The 19,727-nt window shown below is 53.5% G+C and overlaps 8 protein-coding genes across 8 annotated transcripts; 6 read left to right on the top strand and 2 right to left on the bottom strand.

Moving 5' to 3' along the window:
* Positions 1-1,474: 1,474 nt before the first annotated feature.
* On the top strand, positions 1,475-2,302 carry N7482_005961 (uncharacterized protein; the record flags this gene model as incomplete). Its single annotated transcript, XM_056688086.1, has 2 exons — positions 1,475-1,741; positions 1,808-2,302. The coding sequence occupies 2 exons, from the start codon at positions 1,475-1,477 to the stop codon at positions 2,300-2,302; spliced, it is 762 nt and encodes a 253-aa protein (XP_056543641.1).
* A 599-nt stretch (positions 2,303-2,901) lies between these two features.
* On the top strand, positions 2,902-4,103 carry N7482_005960 (rRNA 2'-O-methyltransferase fibrillarin family protein; the record flags this gene model as incomplete). Its single annotated transcript, XM_056688085.1, has 3 exons — positions 2,902-2,968; positions 3,125-3,321; positions 3,393-4,103. 3 exons carry the CDS (start codon positions 2,902-2,904, stop codon positions 4,101-4,103), a joined length of 975 nt encoding a protein of 324 aa, XP_056543640.1.
* Positions 4,104-5,033: 930 nt separating this feature from the next.
* Positions 5,034-6,002, top strand: N7482_005959 (SDR family oxidoreductase; the record flags this gene model as incomplete). The annotated part of the gene is made up of 1 exon (XM_056688084.1): positions 5,034-6,002. The coding sequence occupies one exon, from the start codon at positions 5,034-5,036 to the stop codon at positions 6,000-6,002; it is 969 nt and encodes a 322-aa protein (XP_056543639.1).
* A 367-nt stretch (positions 6,003-6,369) lies between these two features.
* N7482_005958 (mitochondrial processing peptidase) lies at positions 6,370-8,076 on the top strand (the record flags this gene model as incomplete). The annotated part of the gene is made up of 5 exons (XM_056688083.1): positions 6,370-6,519; positions 6,578-6,703; positions 6,758-6,835; positions 6,901-7,595; positions 7,686-8,076. 5 exons carry the CDS (start codon positions 6,370-6,372, stop codon positions 8,074-8,076), a joined length of 1,440 nt encoding a protein of 479 aa, XP_056543638.1.
* Positions 8,077-8,597: 521 nt separating this feature from the next.
* N7482_005957 (tRNA (cytosine-C5-)-methyltransferase) lies at positions 8,598-11,479 on the top strand (the record flags this gene model as incomplete). The annotated part of the gene is made up of 4 exons (XM_056688082.1): positions 8,598-8,621; positions 8,688-8,884; positions 8,980-11,100; positions 11,170-11,479. The coding sequence occupies 4 exons, from the start codon at positions 8,598-8,600 to the stop codon at positions 11,477-11,479; spliced, it is 2,652 nt and encodes an 883-aa protein (XP_056543637.1).
* Positions 11,480-12,595: 1,116 nt separating this feature from the next.
* N7482_005956 (glycoside hydrolase family 35 protein) lies at positions 12,596-15,965 on the top strand (the record flags this gene model as incomplete). The annotated part of the gene is made up of 7 exons (XM_056688081.1): positions 12,596-12,730; positions 12,775-12,863; positions 12,928-13,230; positions 13,293-13,674; positions 13,724-13,858; positions 13,906-14,578; positions 14,635-15,965. The coding sequence occupies 7 exons, from the start codon at positions 12,596-12,598 to the stop codon at positions 15,963-15,965; spliced, it is 3,048 nt and encodes a 1,015-aa protein (XP_056543636.1).
* A 507-nt stretch (positions 15,966-16,472) lies between these two features.
* On the bottom strand, positions 16,473-18,376 carry N7482_005955 (uncharacterized protein; the record flags this gene model as incomplete). Its single annotated transcript, XM_056688080.1, has 5 exons — positions 16,473-16,650; positions 16,714-16,825; positions 16,876-17,595; positions 17,653-18,106; positions 18,155-18,376. 5 exons carry the CDS (start codon positions 18,374-18,376, stop codon positions 16,473-16,475), a joined length of 1,686 nt encoding a protein of 561 aa, XP_056543635.1.
* Positions 18,377-18,825: 449 nt separating this feature from the next.
* N7482_005954 (uncharacterized protein) lies at positions 18,826-19,598 on the bottom strand (the record flags this gene model as incomplete). Its single annotated transcript, XM_056688079.1, has 2 exons — positions 18,826-19,201; positions 19,264-19,598. The coding sequence occupies 2 exons, from the start codon at positions 19,596-19,598 to the stop codon at positions 18,826-18,828; spliced, it is 711 nt and encodes a 236-aa protein (XP_056543634.1).
* Between the last annotated feature and the right edge of the window lie 129 nt (positions 19,599-19,727).

Here is a 19,727-nt window from a genome sequence, read left to right as displayed (position 1 = left end):
ACATACAGATAGTACAGTGAACTTCACATATAATAATAGCAAGGTTCTTTTTGAGTCCTTGGTTTGCTTGGATTTGGCCTGTCAGATTGTGGGCCAGGACAGTTTTCTAACCAACTTTTTTTCTATTTTTTTTAAAAAAAAAAAAAAAGAATGCGAAGTAGGATATTCCTGTAAACAAGCTTGGTCAGGCGTAGTCTGGAATAGACGGGCCGAAATCAAGGAAGTCGAGACGAAGGATCCGATTCAATTGATTGGTGTCTTCACTTGGGTCTAATTACCTATATTCATGCAATTGTGAACAGATTAGCCTGACTTGATTGTTGCTAGTACTATTACCCTAAATATATCTCGATATCCACCCTCATCCATAACTTCACCGGTCGGGTAGTGGTCCCGGAGACGGTAGCGATTGCATGGGCCACTCTAAATAAAGACAGCTGGTGTGGAGGCCTCGAAATTAAGAGGGGTGTAAGATGGAGCTGACTACGCGCCCTCAAGTTGCAACGTGAGCCCGAATTGGGAAATGGGAGAAAGCCACAATGCGGCGGGGAAGCCCCCCCCCTTTCACCCAGCCCCGCCCAGCCTCCCCGCATGGCTGGGCTCCCTGAAGATTCGATATTGCCGGAATGAAGAAAGCGTTTCTTTTTTGCGACAAAGACTGCTTCAGACGCATCCAATAAGACCAAGATTGCCAACCAAGCCAGCTTCCTACCAGGCGCCCTCGTCCGACAGGGGAGGCCATCCTGGATCGCCCAACCTCGCAGACTAACCTAGCGGGGCAATCACACTGCACATCTAACCGCCCATCACACCTGGTGAGCCTCCTCGAAGTAGAGCCGATTTATTAATAGCCGGGTCGGAAAATTCACTGTGAGAGCCCCTCTCCCTGTCCTGGGGCTTTGGCCTCCCCCTTCCCTGGTAGTCTGGGAGAGCTCCTTCACCTTGCCGCCCACTCAAAGACCGCTGTTTCGCTTAGCGCATTGCTATCTCGATTTAGCCAAAGTTGTTTGGGGTCAACAGCGAATGGTATCGTGCAGAGGCTGGGAGAAAAAGCCCTGGCGCGTCCCCGGGCCAATGATTGTGCTCCGTCTACCCTCTGATCCCTGCTAGTACCTGCAGCTTGCATCGACCAGCTTGGTTTTTTTATAGACTCTGGCCCATTTGTTTCGAGTTAGACGGGTGTTACTATCTTTGCGATATGGTTGTCATTGAGAAAATTGCAACCAGCGCCGACTCTATATGTACCCTGGCCCGCCGGATTCATCATCCTTCCATGTCAGTCTCTCTTACTACTCCCAGTTGTCGTTCCTTTTCTTTGTTGTTCCTACTCTTGTGTTTTGCCTGATTGACAGCCTGGTGCTGCGATAGGCCTCGGTTTGTTTAATTATCCAACCACAAACCTCATCGTTGAAATTCACCAATCCACCTTCTCCATCCAACAGCTCCTCCGCCATAGCATAGAAGAGGCACAGTGATGCGTCTCACACTCATTCTCCTCTCGCTGGTGACTGTGTCACTGGCTGCCCCAGCAAACTTCTTCGACGGTGCATATGACTTCTCAGACGATCTTGCGGGCTTCTATGCCAAAGTCAGCCAGCACATCAGCCGTGTGCAGAAGAGCAGCGCGACTCCATCAGCAACGTGTGATCTATCCAGTATCACACTGCCCTCATATGCATCGGGCCTACCGAGTCCTGATGGATTGACGCCAATGCACGTGGCCCTTGGAAGGGGAACACAGGTATGTAATATAAAGGGACCTTTCTTGCCATAACGAAAGACCAGTGTCGCTAATCGTATCCACCAGAATTATACGTGCGCCGATTCGACATCCAAGTCTACTCCCAAGGCTATTGGTGCGGTCGCCAATCTCTACAATGTGACGTGCATGTCTGCCGACTACCCAGACATCTTGGAGATGCTGCCCAATGTTGCCTACAAGATTTCTCTGCCGACCAACGAGTATGCGACACTCCCTCCAGCCAACATTGACCTGATGGGCCACCATTTCTTCTACGATGCGACGACTCCCGAGTTCAACCTCGACACCGTACCCCTCAAGCAGTATGGGATTGCCATGACCAAGAAGCAGGATCAGATCAGCGCTCCTTCGGATGCCATAGCAGGCCAGTACGGGGCGGTGGCCTGGCTGTATCTGACAACTACGGATGGTACTGTCGGCAAGTACAAGAGTGTCTATCGAGTCAACACTGCCTCAGGCTCTCCACCGGACACCTGCCAAGGCATGCCATCTTCGTTTGAGATTCAGTATTCTGCAAACTACTACTTCTTTGGAAATTAGGAGGGGGTTGCTGTTCTGTACATAGAGAGGCGTGGCGGAGGATAGGTGGTTATGGCTCTCTGAGGACTTACCTCGCTGGTCCATATATTATTATTTTATTTCTTTCCTAGGCTTTGCCTGGTGATAGCCATGGCGTTAATGAAGGAGTATATGGTCTTCCATTGTCCCAACCGGTGCCGAGTTGTTTGTCTGATGCCGACCGCCGGCTACAGGGTTCATCTACCCACGTGATCTCGCTTTTAGAAGCAAAAACAAATCACGTGATGACATCCACCGGTCTTTCTAACGCTAGCCGCAAACATACTAGCGTAGTTCTGATTTTCTGAAAGATCCAGCAGGCGCAAAAAAATCTCGACCGATCAACGAGCAGCACCGGCTTTGATCCGCACGCGACTGAGCCTTCACGGTCAAAATTTCACCAACTGCTTGACTCCGTGATTCCGATTACTGTGTAATCCTTGCTCAATTTCGACGGACTCTTTTTTTGAGGCCGGTCTCCCTTCAATTTCGATCGCACTCGGTCTGAGCAGTCGGTAGCTCGACTCAACCCTCTCTCGACTCCCTTTTTCTCTCGAAATCTCCTCCAACAACCCAACATAATGGCTTTCACTCCTCGTGGCCGTGGTGGTCCCCCTGGACGCGGTGGTGGTCGTGGTGGTGGTCGTGGTTAGTGCTCCAGTTTATTCGAAATCACAGACAGTCTGCATGAATGAGCATGAAGCTTGCATTTCATATTGGCTTGAATGCTGCAGAATGCTTTGTCTGTGCTTAGCTCTAGATTAGATCTTCAGTTTGCTGACCGGGATTTCCTTTTTTCTAAAGGTGGCTTCGGCGGTGGTGGCTTCGGCGACCGTGGTGGTGGCTTCGGCGGTCGTGGTGGTGGCCGTGGTGGTCCTCGCGGTGGTCGTGGCGGTCCTCCTGGCCGTGGTGGCCGTGGTGGCCCCCGTGGTGGTCGCGGTGCTCCCCGTGGTGGCCGTGGTGGTGCCCAGGGCGCCCGTGGTGGTGCTAAGGTCATCATTGTGAGTATTGAAATGGAAACTCAGGAATATTGAGGTTACAGCCGCTGACCAGAAACTTTTCTCTATAATAGGAGGGTCACCGTCACGCCGGTGTCTTCGTTGCCCGTGGTGGTAAGGAGGATCTCCTTGTCACTAAGAACCTGACCCCCGGTGAGGCTGTGTACGGCGAGAAGCGCGTCTCTGTCGAATCCCCTGCCGGTGATGATGGTGCTGTCACCAAGGTCGAGTACCGTGTGTGGAACCCCTTCCGTTCCAAGCTGGCTGCTGGTATTCTGGGTGGCCTGGACAACATCTACATGAAGCCCGGTGCCAAGGTTCTCTACATCGGTGCTGCCAGCGGTACATCTGTCTCTCACGTTGCCGATATTGTCGGCCCCACCGGTAACGTCTATGCCGTTGAGTTCTCTCACCGTTCTGGCCGTGACCTGATTGGCATGGCTACTCACCGCACCAACGTTATCCCCATTGTTGAGGATGCCCGTCATCCTCTTCGCTACCGCATGCTCGTCCCCATGGTCGATGTCATCTTCGCCGATGTTGCTCAGCCCGACCAGGCCCGTATCGTTGGTCTGAACGCTCACATGTTCCTGAAGGAGGGCGGTGGTGTCCTGATCTCTATCAAGGCCAGCTGTATCGACTCCACGGCTGCCGCTGAGGTCGTGTTCACCCGCGAGGTCCAGAAGATGCGTGAGGAGAAGATCAAGCCCAAGGAGCAACTGACCCTGGAGCCCTTCGAACGTGATCACTGCATTGTTGGCGGTATCTATACTCGTGCTACATAAAACGGTGCTTCAATTCCTCGCTCGGTCATGTCTTCTCTTTTCCCTTTTATGGTTCCATTTCACTTCCTCTCAGGCGTCTTGTGTTCCGCGATGTATCCAATGCTTCTCTTTTTCATTGTGACTTGATTTTCTCTGCCATGTACGATTGACTGCGTCACAAAATCTAGGTCTCAAATTCTGAGAAAATGCACGCACTGAAATGAAACTTTCCTTTGTAAATGAATGTTTATCACGTAGGACACCGGTCGCTTAGATACGCCCCGCCTGTAGTCAACACTCAGAACGCTTTATGGCTAGGCCGTCTTGAGGATTCAAGGACAGCAATGAGATCCATGGCTGCCGATGTGCCTTGTCCTAGGTGTTTGATTCTATGCATGCCTGACTCCATCTAGGTCGCCTTGCCTTCCCATCCTGCCTCGGTCCCCATTTACAAAAACGGAGCACAAATATCTAATGGCTCAGCGGCAACGGAGCCCTGAATGGTGGTTCAATTCTTATAGTCACATGGCTCGCCGTGGGTGTGCTCATCAATCTCGGACTTGCCCCGCGCCGTCCTACAGAAACCCGGCTCGTTCGGTTATCGGATTTCTCACCGAGATGCAAAGGCCGGCCAATTTACCTAGCTGAATAAATCGGAATTGATGCGTGAGCGAGATTTCAAGGAGCAGTCTCCACCGATGAGATACTCCCAGTGGCTGAACGAAAATGTCAACCTGGGATGGGGGTGCGTGGGGGAGGAGAGCGCTCCCTTGCTCCCTGCGGGGTTTTTGATGCCGACGACTATTAAAGGTTGACATGGTGGCCGCCGGATTCGATGGTTCGAGTACGACGCTAATTTCCTCGTTCATATTGATTTTGTTTTATTACTTCATTGGATCCTATAGCTCTGTCGATAATCCTGTTGTTTCCGGACCTCGCACTACACCAAACATGTCGATTCTCATCACAGGAGCAGGCGGCTATGTTGGCCAGGAACTGGCCGCTGGTCTTCTTGCAAGCACTCCAGCTTCAACCACAGTGACCATCACCGATGTCGTCGAGCCAACAGTTCCCGAGTCAGCGACACAATATGCCAGCCGTCTGACTTGTGTCCGCGCCGACCTGACCTCACCGACGGAGGTAGACCAATTAATCAGTGCCTCCCGCCCGTATGAGACTGTTTATATCTTGCATGGAATCATGTCTAGTGGCTCCGAGGCGAACTTTGAGCTGGGTATTCGAGTCAACCTCGACGCCACCCGATACATCCTGGACCGACTACGCGCCACTATGCCCGGGGTTAAGGTGGTTTTCACCTCTTCATTGGCCGTCTATGGGCCTGCACCCCCTGGATTTGTGATTGATGAGACAAACTTCCCGGCTGTGCCTTCATCCTCTTACGGGTCGCAGAAGTTGATCATCGAAACTCTGGTGACCGACTACTCCCGTCGCGGGTTCTTGGACGGACGCAGCGTGCGACTTCCCACAGTGACCGTTCGAGCCGGAAAGCCCACACAGGCAGCAAGCAGCTTTGCTAGCGATATCATTCGGGAGCCTTTCCATGGAAAGAAAGCCATTCTGCCCGTGGCTAAGGAGACGGAGATGTGGATCTGCTCGCCACACACGATTATCAAGAACCTGATTCACGCACGCACCGTGCCCAAAGAGGCATTTGGGGAGTCACGGTCGGTCAACCTGCCTGGACTGAAAGTCAGTGTGCAAGAAATGCTGGATGCGCTGGAGGAAATCGGTGGCAAGGAGCGACGGGGACTCGTAGAGGAGAAATATGATGCTGCTACCGACAAGATTGTGCAGTCGTGGACTCCCCAGTTCTCCACTGACCGCGCATTCAGGCTTGGATTCCATGCGGATATCTCTATGACCGAGAATATCAAGCAGTTTGCCAGTCGTTTTGTATGATAGAGACCGGGCAGGGCGGCTTCGGAGCCAATCAACTAAAGTCTAAATTGGACGACTGGATGATTTATGTTAATTCGAGAATGTCATGCACGAATGTAGTATATTTGGCATCACTGATCATGAAACAAGAAACAATCTCCATAAAAAAGTGCTCCGACCGAATGATTCTTCGCATATCGTGAATAAACGCAGGCGCATGAGCGGACAAGGAAGTAATCGGGATGAGAAGGGCGGTTTGGAAAAGCGGGTCATGTGATTGGCTGACGGGCTGGGCGAACAATTTGACTTCCGAACTTCAACCTCAGGGCCGACTCCAGCTCTTTCCTCCATCCCCCTTCCCCCGTCCCACCCACTCTACTTGTCCGCAATGGCTTCCCGCCGCTTGGCTCTCAACCTCAACCAGGCTCTCCGGAGCCGTGCGGCTCTCAAGTCCATCCAGCCCGTGAAGCGAGGTTTTGCGTCGCCGGTTGCGCTGCCGTCCACCACCCAGTCCACCACTCTCTCCAACGGCTTCACCGTATGTCCCATATCAAATTCGTTCAATTGGGCCGCAGTATCGCTGATTTGTTTTCTAGATCGCCACCGACTACTCGCCATGGGCCCAGACATCCACCGTCGGCGTGTGGATCGATGCCGGTTCCCGGTCAGAGACTGACAAGACCAACGGCACTGCGCACTTCCTCGAGCACCTTGCTTTCAAGGTTCGACTCCATTGATCCCAATTCGCACGGAATCCGTCTAACAACAATTACTAGGGCACCAACAAGCGCTCGCAGCACCAATTGGAGCTCGAGATTGAGAACATGGGTGCTCACCTGAACGCCTACACTTCGGTACGGCCGGAAATCCTAGTATCGATCACCTTACTCGCGGAATCATACTGACCCTGAACCTGCAGCGCGAGAACACTGTTTACTACGCCAAGTCCTTCAACAACGATGTTCCCAAGGCCGTCGACATCCTCTCCGATATCCTCCAGAACTCCAAGCTCGAGCCCTCTGCCATCGAACGTGAGCGTGACGTGATCCTGCGCGAGCAGGAAGAGGTTGACAAGCAGCTCGAGGAGGTTGTTTTCGACCACCTCCACGCCACCGCTTACCAGGGCCAGCCCCTCGGTCGCACCATCCTCGGCCCCAAGGAGAACATCCAGACCATCACCCGAGACAACCTGACCGACTACATCAAGACCAACTACACCGCTGACCGTATGGTTCTGGTTGGTGCTGGTGGTATCCCCCACGAGCAGCTCGTTCGCCTGGCTGAGGAGCACTTTGGTGGCCTCCCAAACAAGCCCCCTACCTCCGCTGCCCTTGCCCTCACTGCTGAGCAGAAGCGCACACCCGAGTTCATCGGCTCTGAGGTCCGTCTCCGTGACGACACCATTCCCTCCGCCCACATTGCTCTTGCCGTTGAGGGTGTCAGCTGGAAGGATGATGACTACTTCACTGCCCTCGTTGCCCAGGCCATCGTCGGCAACTGGGACCGTGCTATGGGTCAGTCTCCCTTCCTCGGCAGCAAGCTCAGCTCCCACGTCAGCCACCACCACCTCGCCAACAGCTTCATGAGCTTCTCCACTAGCTACAGTGACACTGGGTAAGTTCGGTGCTGCAGTGCTGCAATTTGATTTGACACCCTCGCCCCTTTTTTGGTTGTGGATGCGGACTGACTCGTTTTTTTATCTAGTCTCTGGGGTATCTACCTTGTCTCCGAGAACCTGACCCAGCTCGATGACCTGATTCACTTCACCCTCCGCGAGTGGTCTCGCCTCTGCAACAACGTCTCCCAAGCCGAGGTTGAGCGCGCCAAGGCCCAGCTCAAGGCTTCCATTCTCTTGTCTCTCGACGGCACCACTGCCGTCGCCGAGGACATTGGCCGTCAGATCATTACCACTGGCCGCCGCCTCAGCCCCGAGGAGATTGAGCGCGTCATTGGCTCGATCACCGAGAAGGATGTTATGGACTTCGCCACCCGCAAGCTGTGGGATCAGGATGTTGCCATGAGCGCCGTCGGCAGCATTGAGGGTATCCTTGACTACCAGCGTATCCGCAACGACATGTCTCGCAACCTGTCTTAAATAAACCCGTGTCTCCGATTGCGATTAAAAGACGACCATCCCGGAGTCTTCCGGCTTGGGATGGGGGTGTTTGTTTGAATGTATTATCAATCATTGCCTTGGGTTGCTGTTTAGACCCTGATTTGTGTGTGAAATAGCAATTAATGGTTTGCCATAGTAGACTATATAGTCTGTCACCTGGCGTGTGGCAGACCAATCAATCTCCTTTGTTTCTTTGTCCCCAGCTGCTGTCTAGTAGAATCAGCTCGCACAAAACGCGAATATGTTACTGAAGAGGGTTGCTTGGCACTTCTCATTTACAGCAGTATGCATCTTAGTGTAAATTCATGTGAATATCCATTCTGTTTCACATTCAGACCCATTCAAATAACCTTCCAGCCTGCGACGACGGCCGTCCTATCAAAGGCGGTGACGGGCGACAGAACACAGCCCCACGGCGGTGATTAGCTAATCTGGCGCCTCGTCCGTCTTTTTTGGAGACGGAGTTTGACTGCCACTCTACAGGAAAGCTACTCTCAAAAATGGGCAAACGGGGTGGCAAAAAGGTAAGCATAAGCCTCAATCCATCTTCATTGAAGTGTTTGTCGAACTAATTCAGTTTACACTCGTAGTTTAATCGTGGAGGCAGAGGTGGCGGCGGTGGCCGCTCAGAGCGCTCCACCAATTGGCAAGACATCAGTCGGACCAACGAGAGACTCCAGAGCTACTACAATGAGCCTGAATTTATCCCAGAAGAGGAGAGGGAGCAGTTTTGGGCTGCCATGCAGAGAGATCTCCCGAACAGCTTCCGCTTCACGGGCTCGCGTGGGTACGTTTGTGGCTGCTGTTTGCATTTTATTTGCGCTTGCAATTGTCGAGTCATTTTTGGAAAGTACTGATTGTCGGATTTGTGTTGTTGTTTAGACATGCGCTTGCTGTCCAAGAACGTCTGAAGGACTTCTATATCCCCGAGATCACCTCAATCAAGTATGAAGGCGAGTTGGTCGAGCCGCCGCGCCCGGTGTCATGGTACCCCGACCAGCTTGCTTGGTCGATGACCACTCCCAAGCAGGTCATTCGCCGTCATGCCCCCTTCGCTTCGTTCCAAAAGTTCCTTGTCGCCGAGACCGAAGTCGGAAACATCAGTCGCCAGGAGGTTGTCAGCATGATTCCTCCGCTTCTCATCGACATCCGCCCTGGAATGACCGTTCTGGACATGTGCGCTGCACCGGGAAGCAAGTCTGCGCAGTTGATGGAGGCTCTCCATGCTGGGGAAGAGGATGCGCTTCTGCAGGTTGCTAAGCAGGTTAAGGAGGGCACCGCTGGACCCGAGCCTTTGGGCCCTGAGGGCTTGAACGACGACGGTCGCACTACTGGTCTGTTGATCGCCAACGACAGTGACTACAAGCGCGCACACATGTTGATTCACCAGATGAAGCGTTTGAGCTCGCCCAATCTGATTGTGACGAACCATGATGCTACCATGTACCCGTCCATCAAGCTTCCCCCTCTCCCCACCGCCGAGGGAAAGCGACCTCTGAACCGATACCTGAAGTTTGACCGTATCCTCGCCGATGTTCCTTGCTCTGGTGACGGCACTGCTCGGAAGAACGTCGGAGTGTGGAAGGACTGGAGCCCGACTAACGCTCTTGGCCTCTACGTTACCCAAGCTCGTATTTTGGTCCGCGCCTTGCAGATGCTCAAGGTTGGTGGACGTGTCGTCTACTCTACTTGTAGTATGAACCCCATTGAGAATGAGGCTGTCATTGCTAGTGCAATTGAGCGCTGCGGTGGTGCCGCCAATGTTAAGATTCTTGACTGCAGCCAAGAGCTACCCGGCTTGAAGCGTCGGCCTGGCCTGAAGAGCTGGAAGGTCATGGACCGCGAGGGCCGCATCTGGAGCAGCTGGAAGGATGTCACGGAGCAAAGAGAGCAGGAGAGCGGTAATGGCTTGGCCCGGTTGGCTGAGGGCATGTTCGCTCCTACCGGCGAAACAGCTGATCTGCCACTCGAGCGCTGCATGCGCGTCTACCCCCATCTCCAGGATACTGGTGGTTTCTTCATCACTGTTCTTGAGAAGACCTCTGAGATCAAGGCTAAGCCCGAGAACTCTGCGAACGTCATTCCCCTCCTTCCCAGGGGTTCTGTTGCGGCTCTTGCCGCAGAGCTTGACTCCCGCAACAACGAGAATGGGGAGCCTTACCAGAAGCTGGAGGCGCTGGACGACCTTGTTCCTGCCGACAAGGAGGCCGAGCTGGAGGCTGCGAAGAACGCAACCGTTGCCGAGGCCACCCACCAGCCCCCATACTCTGTGACTCTCGACGCTTCGCAGCCTGCGTCACCTGTCAAGCGCGAGGGTGATGAATTGGAAGAGGAGCTTCCTGCCAAGAGGACTAAGCTCGAGAATGGGAGTGAGGTCCTGGTCGGTGACCGTCCGGTTCACCGTCCTGCCCCATCGGTGGAGGTCGAGCATGCCGACACTCCGACTGATACTACGACTCCCTCTCAGGCGACCCCTGCTCCATTGGCCCAGGGCTTCAAGAAGAAGGTCGTTCAGGAGGAGCCTTATAAATATCTGGACCCCAATCACGAAGAGCTGCAGCCTATCTACAACTTCTTTGAGCTGTCAGAACGGTTCCCTCGGGACCGATGGATGGTGCGCAATGCGGAGGGCAACCCGACCAGGACGGTTTACTACACCAGCGCTCTGGCTAGGGATATCCTCACCCAGAACGAGCGCTCGGGTATCAAGTTTGTCCACTGCGGTGTCAAGATGTTCGTGAAGCAGGATGCGCAGCGGGAGCACGTCTGTCGCTGGCGTATCCAGACGGATGGATTGAAGATCATTGAGCCCTGGTTGGGCGATATCCGCACCGTCACGCTGACCCAGCGGGAGACCCTGCGCCGACTGCTCATCGAGATGTTCCCGAAGGTCAACGATGACGGCTGGAAGCAGCTCGACGAGATCGGCGAGCGCGTGAAGGACATTCCCATGGGCTGCAGTATTCTGCGCATTGAGCCCAGCGGCAAAGATGATGGTCTTACGTATGTTCTCCCTCCGACCGCTTGATATCCACGTATACTGTTTTCTATTTGCTAACTTATATTCTTCAGCGAGCGGATGGTTCTGCCCCTCTGGCGCTCCCTGCACTCTATCAACCTGATGCTTCCCAAGGAAGAGCGTCGGGCTATGCTACTGCGTATCTTCAACGATTCCACCCCAGTGATCAACGTGACCCAGAAGAGCCAGAAGTCGCAGCAAACACAGGCCGAGCCCCTTGTTGAACCCACCGTTGCGGTCGAGGACGCTGCGCTAAAGAAGGAAAACCTCGCGTTGGGTCAGGACGAGCAAGAGCAGATGGACACGCGCGAGACGTATTTCAAGGCCGGCGATGAGGAGGACCAGTTCAACACGACTGTTTAGAGGGAACGTTTACTATGGAAAAGATAGCCTCTGCTTTGATTCCTTTACCATGTTACATGATTTCATCCTGCGGAGAGCGAGCACAGCTCACCGAATGTACTAAAAAGCAATCCCATGGAAATTTGCCTCTTTGAGCGAGTCTGTGCCCGGGGTTGCCCCCAGGAAAGAATATACCCGAGACCTTCGCGGGCATGCGATCTGCATTGTAAGCCCCCGGGAAATTCTCGGGGCTGGCCTGCGGCTAAATTCAAGCTAGTCGCCTTTCCCCGCAGACCTTTGCTTGAGTGTACTCCGTAAATTAAATGGCATGGGGATCCCGATCAGTCTGCGCAAATACACCGTGTGTTGATTCAATTGGCCCAAAAGAACACGGATGGTGGTGAGCCGAATGGTCCAGTTAGTACATACTGTAGCTACAATGCATACTGCTGTTCTGCTCTCCTTCTCCGTGTTGAGCGGGGGCGCTGGCCTTGGTTTAAGGATGAGCTCCGCTGTTGAAACGGAAGTTCTCTACATAACCACCGAGCGAGCATCAATCTGCCAAGTTGTATACCTCATTACAAACGTCTTAGTCTCATAGCAATCTTTGAACCCACCCAGCATCATCTCGACGATGCGATAAGCGGAAAAATTGCGGCGGTGGAACCCCCGCGAACCCGGACTACAGGCGCACGGCTGGGGGATCATCGGCCCGCCTTCCTGACGAGAGCAAGCGGCCTCTCCACTCGTCTGCGACACTGGACACTGTTTGCAACTGCTTATGCAGGCCCCGGCGTAGTGGCGGACCGCAAGGGACAACCCCCCGCCCTGTTCCCCCTGTTGATGATGGAATGACGTGAATGCCGAAGAGGGGTTGAGCTCCAGGCTCGCTTTAGTCCCAGGGTCCAGGGGAAAATCAATAGCCAAACCAGAAATGACGGGAGCTCGCCAGTGACACTCGGAGTATGCGGCATGCCCATCCGCTGCACGTATGATTTGCCTGGTTGTTACCGTGCGTATATGAAGGCCCGCAGATCCCTTGCAGGATGTGAAATGTAAGCTGCTGAAGTTGGAGCTACCGAGTCTGTAGCTTTTCCAAGGCGAAAGTCGCGTTCCATACCCTTCGCGGTCCTCGCTATGAAGCTTCTGTCCTCCTGGGCTGTGGTCGCGCTGGCCGCGCAGGCTGCAGGTGCCGCACTGAGCCACCAGTTCGATGGCTTTTCTATTCGAGAGCACGCGGATCCCGCGAAACGGGCGCTATTGCAGCAATATGTATGTTCGATGTGCCGTTGCTCGGGCTTCTGTGGTTCTAATAGATGCGTATAAAGGTGACCTGGGATGAGCACTCGCTGTTCGTCAATGGCGAGCGATTGATGGTTTTCAGCGGCGAAGTCCATCCATATCGGTACGTGATTGGTGAAAAATTAATTTGGTATACTGGAGGAAGACTTCTAATTGGAATGATCCAGTCTGCCCGTCGCCTCGCTGTACATTGATATCTTCGAGAAGGTCAAGGCCCTGGGATTCAATTGCGTGTCATTCTACGTCGATTGGGCTTTGTTGGAGGGCAAGCCTGGCCATTATACCGCCGAGGGGATTTTTGACCTGGAGCCCTTCTTCAATGCTGCTAAGGAGGCGGGTATCTACCTGCTGGCGCGCCCTGGCCCGTATATCAACGCTGAGGTCTCTGGCGGTGGCTTCCCCGGCTGGCTCCAGCGAGTCAATGGCACGCTGCGGACAAGCAATGAGGCGTATCTGAAGTCAACCGATAAGTATGGACATTACCACCTCATCCCGATGGACCAATGCTGCGGATTCTAACCGATTTGGCTAGTTATATGGCCAATGTTGCTGCCACTATTGCCAAGGCCCAGATAACCAACGGCGGTCCGATTATCCTGTTCCAGCCCGAGAACGAGTACTCCGGTGCTTGCTGTGGTGTTAACAACTTCCCCGATGGCTCTTACATGCAATATGTTGAGGACCAGGCCCGCAACGCCGGGGTGGTCGTGCCCTTCATCAGCAACGATGCCTCTGCTGGTGGGCACAACGCCCCCGGAACAGGCGCGGGCGCGGTCGATATCTATGGTCACGACAGCTACCCCCTAGGCTTTGCTTGCGCCCATCCTTCTACGTGGCCTAGTAATGGTCTTCCCACCACCTTCCACACTTCTCACGAGAAGCAGAGCCCCACAACCCCCTACTCTCTGGTTGAGGTATGTTTGGACCCCTTGAGTTAAAAGAATCTACCTTACCGTTCTGTAGTTCCAAGGGGGTTCGTTCGATCCGTGGGGCGGAGCTGGGTTCGCGAATTGCGCTGCCCTTTTGAATCACGAATTTGAGCGAGTGTTCTATAAGAATGACTTTAGCTTCGGTGTTGCATTCCTGAACTTGTATATGGTAAGTCCAAGCACCCTGAAAATGGGAAGGTGGCTAACAATGTGCAGATTTTTGGCGGTACCAACTGGGGTAACCTGGGCCATCCCGGCGGGTACACCTCGTACGACTATGGCTCTGCTATCACCGAGTCGCGCAATATCACCCGTGAGAAGTACAGCGAGCTGAAGCTACTTGCAAACTTTGCCAAAGTATCTCCGGCTTACCTGGTGGCCAACCCTGGTACTCGATCAAACTCGGCGTATACCAACACTGTCAACTTGGGCGTGACCCCCCTGCTGGGGAGTAACAGTTCTGCTTCCTCATTCTTTGTGGTCCGACACGCCGATTATACCAGCCAGGTTTCGGTCACATACGAGCTCTACCTTCCCACCAGTGCTGGGAAGCTGACAATTCCTCAGCTTGGTGGAAACCTTACCCTCAGCGGCCGCGACTCGAAGATCCACATTACCGACTACGACGTGGCGGGCACCAATATTCTCTACTCCACAGCTGAGATCTTCACCTGGAAGAAGGCCGGAAATGAGAAGATTCTCGTTTTGTACGGTGGCTCTGGCGAGCACCATGAGCTTGCGGTTTCTGGCGGTTCAAACAGCTCGGTTGTTGAGGGATCCTCCTCTGGCATTTCGGCAAAGACGGTGGGCAACGCACTGGTCGTTGCCTGGGATGTGTCGACTTCTCGCCGCATTGTTCAGATTGGCGACTTGAAGATCTTACTTCTTGGTAGGTTTAATAAATCTTGCTCTTGAGGTGAAATCCCAAACACTAACAATGACCAGACCGGAACTCTGCCTACAACTACTGGGTGCCTCAGCTTCCCACCAAAGGCAAAGCCCCTGGTTACAGCAACCAAGAGACTACTGCTTCGTCTATCATTGTCAAGGCTGGCTATCTTGTGCGGAGTGCATACCTTGATGGTAGTAACCTCCATATCCAGGCGGACTTCAACGCTACCACTCCCGTCGAGGTGATCGGCGCTCCATCTGGTGCTAAAAACTTGGTCATCAACGGCAAGAAGACTCAATATAAGGTCGACACGAATGGTATCTGGGCAGCTAGCGTTAATTACGTTGCACCAAAGGTCCAACTTCCAAGCCTGAAGGACCTGAAGTGGAAGTCTATCGACACCCTTCCCGAAGTCAAGAACTCCTACGATGATTCTGCCTGGACTTCCGCCGACCACGACTACACCAACAACAGCGTCAACGCGCTCAAGACCCCGACCTCTCTGTTTTCATCCGATTACGGCTTCCACACTGGTGCTCTTCTCTACCGGGGTCACTTTACTGCCAATGGCAAAGAAACGACCTTCTCTGTCCAGACCCAGGGTGGTACGGCCTACGGCCACTCCGTCTGGATCAACGAAACCTACGTCGGCTCTTGGGCAGGCATCAGCGTTGGCAGCAAATACAATGCCACATATACGCTGCCTACTCTACAGTCCGGCAAGACCTACGTCATTACTGTAGTCGTCGACAATATGGGCCTGGATGAGGACTGGACGGTCGGCTCAGAATTGATGAAAGACCCCCGCGGCATCCTCCAGTATTCCTTACCCGGCCAAGAGGCCAGCGCCATCTCCTGGAAGCTGACTGGCAACCTCGGCGGTGAGGACTACCGCGATACCGTGCGCGGCCCCCTGAATGAGGGCGGCCTATACGCCGAGCGCCAGGGCTTCCACCAACCGCAGCCTCCCACCCAGAAATGGGACTCTAGCAGCCCATTCACCGGTCTGACGAAGCCAGGAATCAGCTTCTACAGCACCAGCTTCAACCTTGACTTGCCTTCGGCCTACGACATCCCACTGTACTTCAACTTCGGGAATAGTACTTCCCCGCCCGCTGCGTACCGCGTGCAGTTGTTTGTGAATGGGTACCAGTACGGCAAGTACGTGAACAATATCGGGCCCCAGACGAGCTTCCCTGTTCCCGAGGGCATTTTGAACTATCACGGGACGAACTGGCTGGCGTTAAGTCTGTGGGCCCAGGGGGATAATGGGGCCAAGTTGGATAGCTTCGAGTTGATCAATACTACCCCCGTGCTGACCTCGCTGAGTGACATCAAGTCGGCGGCTCAGCCGAAGTATCAGACTCGGAAGGGGGCTTATTAGACCATGGGTGGTGATGGATGGTCGTGTGATGAACAAACTGTGGGTTTGGGAAAGAAGATAGAGAGTACATGAATCGATTGTGCGATTATGCTTCTTCGCCAATACCAAATCTTTCTTTCCTTGTCATCTCTTCCACTCGAGGTACACTAGAGCTAGGTAAAACAGTAACTGGAGGGGGTTTTCTCTCTTTAATAAGCTGTCACAACATCAGTCGAAGGAAGTAGAATAATTTCATTCCTACCTGTTTGAATCGCCGTCCATTGCATTAATGTTGCCTCTTCAGGGGTTTAAAAACCATCTCGATGCACTTATATGGGCCATCGAGACAGCAGGCGGTCGCAGTGATTCTGTCATTGAACTTGATTTTTGTATGATCAGTATGAGGTGTGTGGATTTCTGATATCCAAATTAGGTAACTTGATATTCCAATCGATTGTTTCTTAATTATATAATTTACGATAGATGACTATGGTTTCTATCATACTGGACGATCCGTGAGAAAAACTCTCATCCCCATAAGATATTCATCTTTGAGAGCAGACTGTCTTTTTTGAGAGGAACATTCTCAGGATCATTCTCTGCTTCATACAGTGCCTGGCGCAATGGCACCACGTCGAGGGGAATGATTTTTGTCCGCCGAATTGCCTTGTAGCCTCCATATGCACAAAGAACAAGGGGAATATCTCTGGGCATGAGGGATCAGCCTCTTTCTTGAGTACACAACAGAAGGGGATAACTTAGTACTCACAAATAGCTTGAAACGAAGGAGGCAGTGTACCAATTGCCCTTAGTAAACACCGTGAAGCCACCGGTGAACAAAATGACCACGCATGCAATCAAGGCAAACCAGCTCGTGTATCCTAGGTTGGGGTTAGCCATCAATGAAGAATAGTCGCAATATCTCACTCACTTGTAATGCGGTTATGCCATGGCAGAGCATCCGGGGAAATGCCCTGTTTCTTCAAGGCTTGCAACAAGCGAATGTGATTCAGGGCAATACAGATCCAAGAAACCAAGGTGCCAGCTGCCGTGAGATCAACGAACCACCAGAAGACCGTCAACGCGTTGTTGGAAACACACATATACGCCAGAAGTGAGAAGGCCACCTGCAGCAGAACACACATGTATGGGACTCCCCACTTAGTAGTCCGGAGGAAGATCTGGGGCGCATGGCCTTTGAGCGCGAGACCATATAGAGTTCGTGTTCCGGCCAGAATGCTCTGGTTGGATGCGGACCACGCAGAGGTCAAGCACACGGCATTCACAATGGAGGGAATAGCCTTGATTCCCGCATCACCAGCCGCGATCACAAAGGGACTCTGCGCCGCGGTACCAGACTCGTCGCTGAGACGATCATCCGCGCTAGACACCAGCATACCCACAATCAACACCGCTGCCAGGTAGAAGATCGTGACCCGCGCGAAGACTCGTTTACAGGCCTTGGGGATGTTGTGACGCGGATTTTTCGTTTCCGCAGCGGCCATGGCGAGAGATTCAACTCCAGCGAAAGAGTACACAGCATTGGTCATGACTGCCCAGAAGCCCAGAAAGTGACCCCAGGAACCCGTTGAAATGTATTCAACAAAGGGGCCTGGATCCTTCCAGTAGTGGAATCCCAGCCGCGGCTTGCCTACTCCACCGATCAATGCCTAGACCGTAGTATCATGGCGAGGATGCACAGACTTACCTGGGATCCCACCTAGATCAATGACGAGACCGAGAATCACGACGAAGATGACCAGAAGGATTTTCAGGATGGCGAAAATGAACTCCACCTCGCCGTACACGCCGATGAAGGAGATAGCGACGACCACGGATACCACAATCAGAATCGTCACCCACACTGCAGCGTTGATATCCGTCCAATACTGAATCAGCACTACCCCGGCGGAAATCTCGCTGGGAACACTGATGAAACATCCGTAGACGATGTTCCAGCCGATTGCAAAGGCCAGAGCAGGATCGACAAGAATCTCTGCATGGCGAACGAACGAACCCGTCACTGGCAGCAGGGCCGAGACTTCACCCAGGGCAAATTGAATGGCGCAAACGATCAATCCAACAAATAGGTAGCCTAATAGGGCGCCTAGGGGGCCCCCGGTGGCAATCGAGCCGCCGAGACCAAGAAAAAGCCCGGTTCCCTATATCACATCGGAGGTGTCAGTAACCTCCTCACGTTTCACGGTTACCGGATTTGGGAAGCCGCGTACAATGGCTCCCGCGATCGCAATCATCTGGACATGGCGTTGAGACAGCCCTCGGATCAGATTCTGTTGCTCATGCTCGGTCACGATTGGTCCAATGTCGGGACTGCCAGCAGACGAGGGTAGGGGTGGATCTTCGACATCATGCACGATCTGCTTGGCCCCCGTTTTGTCTGAAGCCTCCGGGGTCTCGATAACTCCTGTCATTCTTGCTCCCTGCAGAAAGCAAATCGAAGCCGAACAAAACACTGAAGAGAATAGAATGCGCGAGAGTAGGGAATTCTTCCACGGTAGTGTTCTCAGCGTAGGCCAATCGCACCATCTGAGTGGCTGATGAGGGAACGCCATTGTGTGCTTATCTTTGCGGAGGCTTGCGTAAGGCGAGCACACAACGCGATATACCCCCGGAAGCGCCCCACCGGACCCCGCTGGCGCGCAACCGTTTAAAGTTAGTGGGTGCACTCAATCTACGAAGAAAGCAGTTATACCCGTGGGGCGTCGTAGGCTAGTTGGGGCTAAGCCCATCGCATCACGGCTCGCTAGGTAAGCGAATTTCTCAAGTACACTGCCCAATTGCTAGCAACATTCGACTGCAATCCTGAGTGTTAGCAGTCTGCGGCGGTCGCCGAGGACCACGCTAACACGTGCACTCTATCCTACTCGCCTGGAACCGCCACCCCAGAGACTTCTTTGCAAACCCTCAATAGTTCCTCCTGTTTCGCCACGTTGCCAGCCCCAGGATGCGTCGACGCCGCGCCTTTGGTTGTGAAGAATGTTCCGCTCGGCAGGCTCGCCAAGTGACCCTGTCCAGTCGCCCACTCTGCCAGAGCGTGTGCCGGTTCATCCATCCCCTCTGGAGCCATAGAACCTCCCATCTTGGTTCGCACCCAGCCGGGATGCATGCTCACCACCTGGATATCGTGACCCCACCGTCGTGCAAAGGCGTTGGCAAGCATCACGTCGTGTAGCTTGCTATCCCCATACGAATGGGACTGCGTTACATTGCGTAGGGTTTCATCCCCGCCATAATGGCTGTCTGAGCTCATATATAGCAGCCGTGAGGTGGGCTCTTCATGGAGCAGGTCAGGATGTACGGCGCCAGTGTGTTGACCGCGAACACCGCGGAGAGCTTATCGGCCGTGATCTCCCGGCTGGAAGTGGCACCGTACCCAATGCCTGCGTTGTGAATAATCGCATCGAAGGGTTCTGATCTCAAGGCGTTGGCTTCTTCCGCAAGTCTCTTTACCTCAGAGATTGATCGCAAGTCTCCCACTAGTACGGCTTCCGCCGTGGGAACAGCCTGCCGAGTCGAGGCGGCGCGGGCCGCGTTCCGAGCGTGAAGAACCACTGAATGGCCCTGAGACGCGAGGATTTTGGCTGTGGCTTGGCCGATTCCGTCACTTGAACCGGTGATAAATATGCGAGCCATGGCAGATAGAGTAATAACGTAGAATGCGTGATCGGACGCGAGGAGATTGTCCTGGTTGCGTTGAGCTGAGAACGTGATATAGGCTGGGTCGAGAGAGCTTCAAGGCACGACTTGGATGGGGTTCAAGTC

Source organism: Penicillium canariense (genome assembly GCF_028826845.1).
Source record: "Penicillium canariense strain IBT 26290 chromosome Unknown utg000003l_segment0_segment0, whole genome shotgun sequence".
Lineage (NCBI taxonomy): Eukaryota > Fungi > Ascomycota > Eurotiomycetes > Eurotiales > Aspergillaceae > Penicillium > Penicillium canariense.
This window is presented reverse-complemented; position numbering and strand designations above follow the sequence as displayed.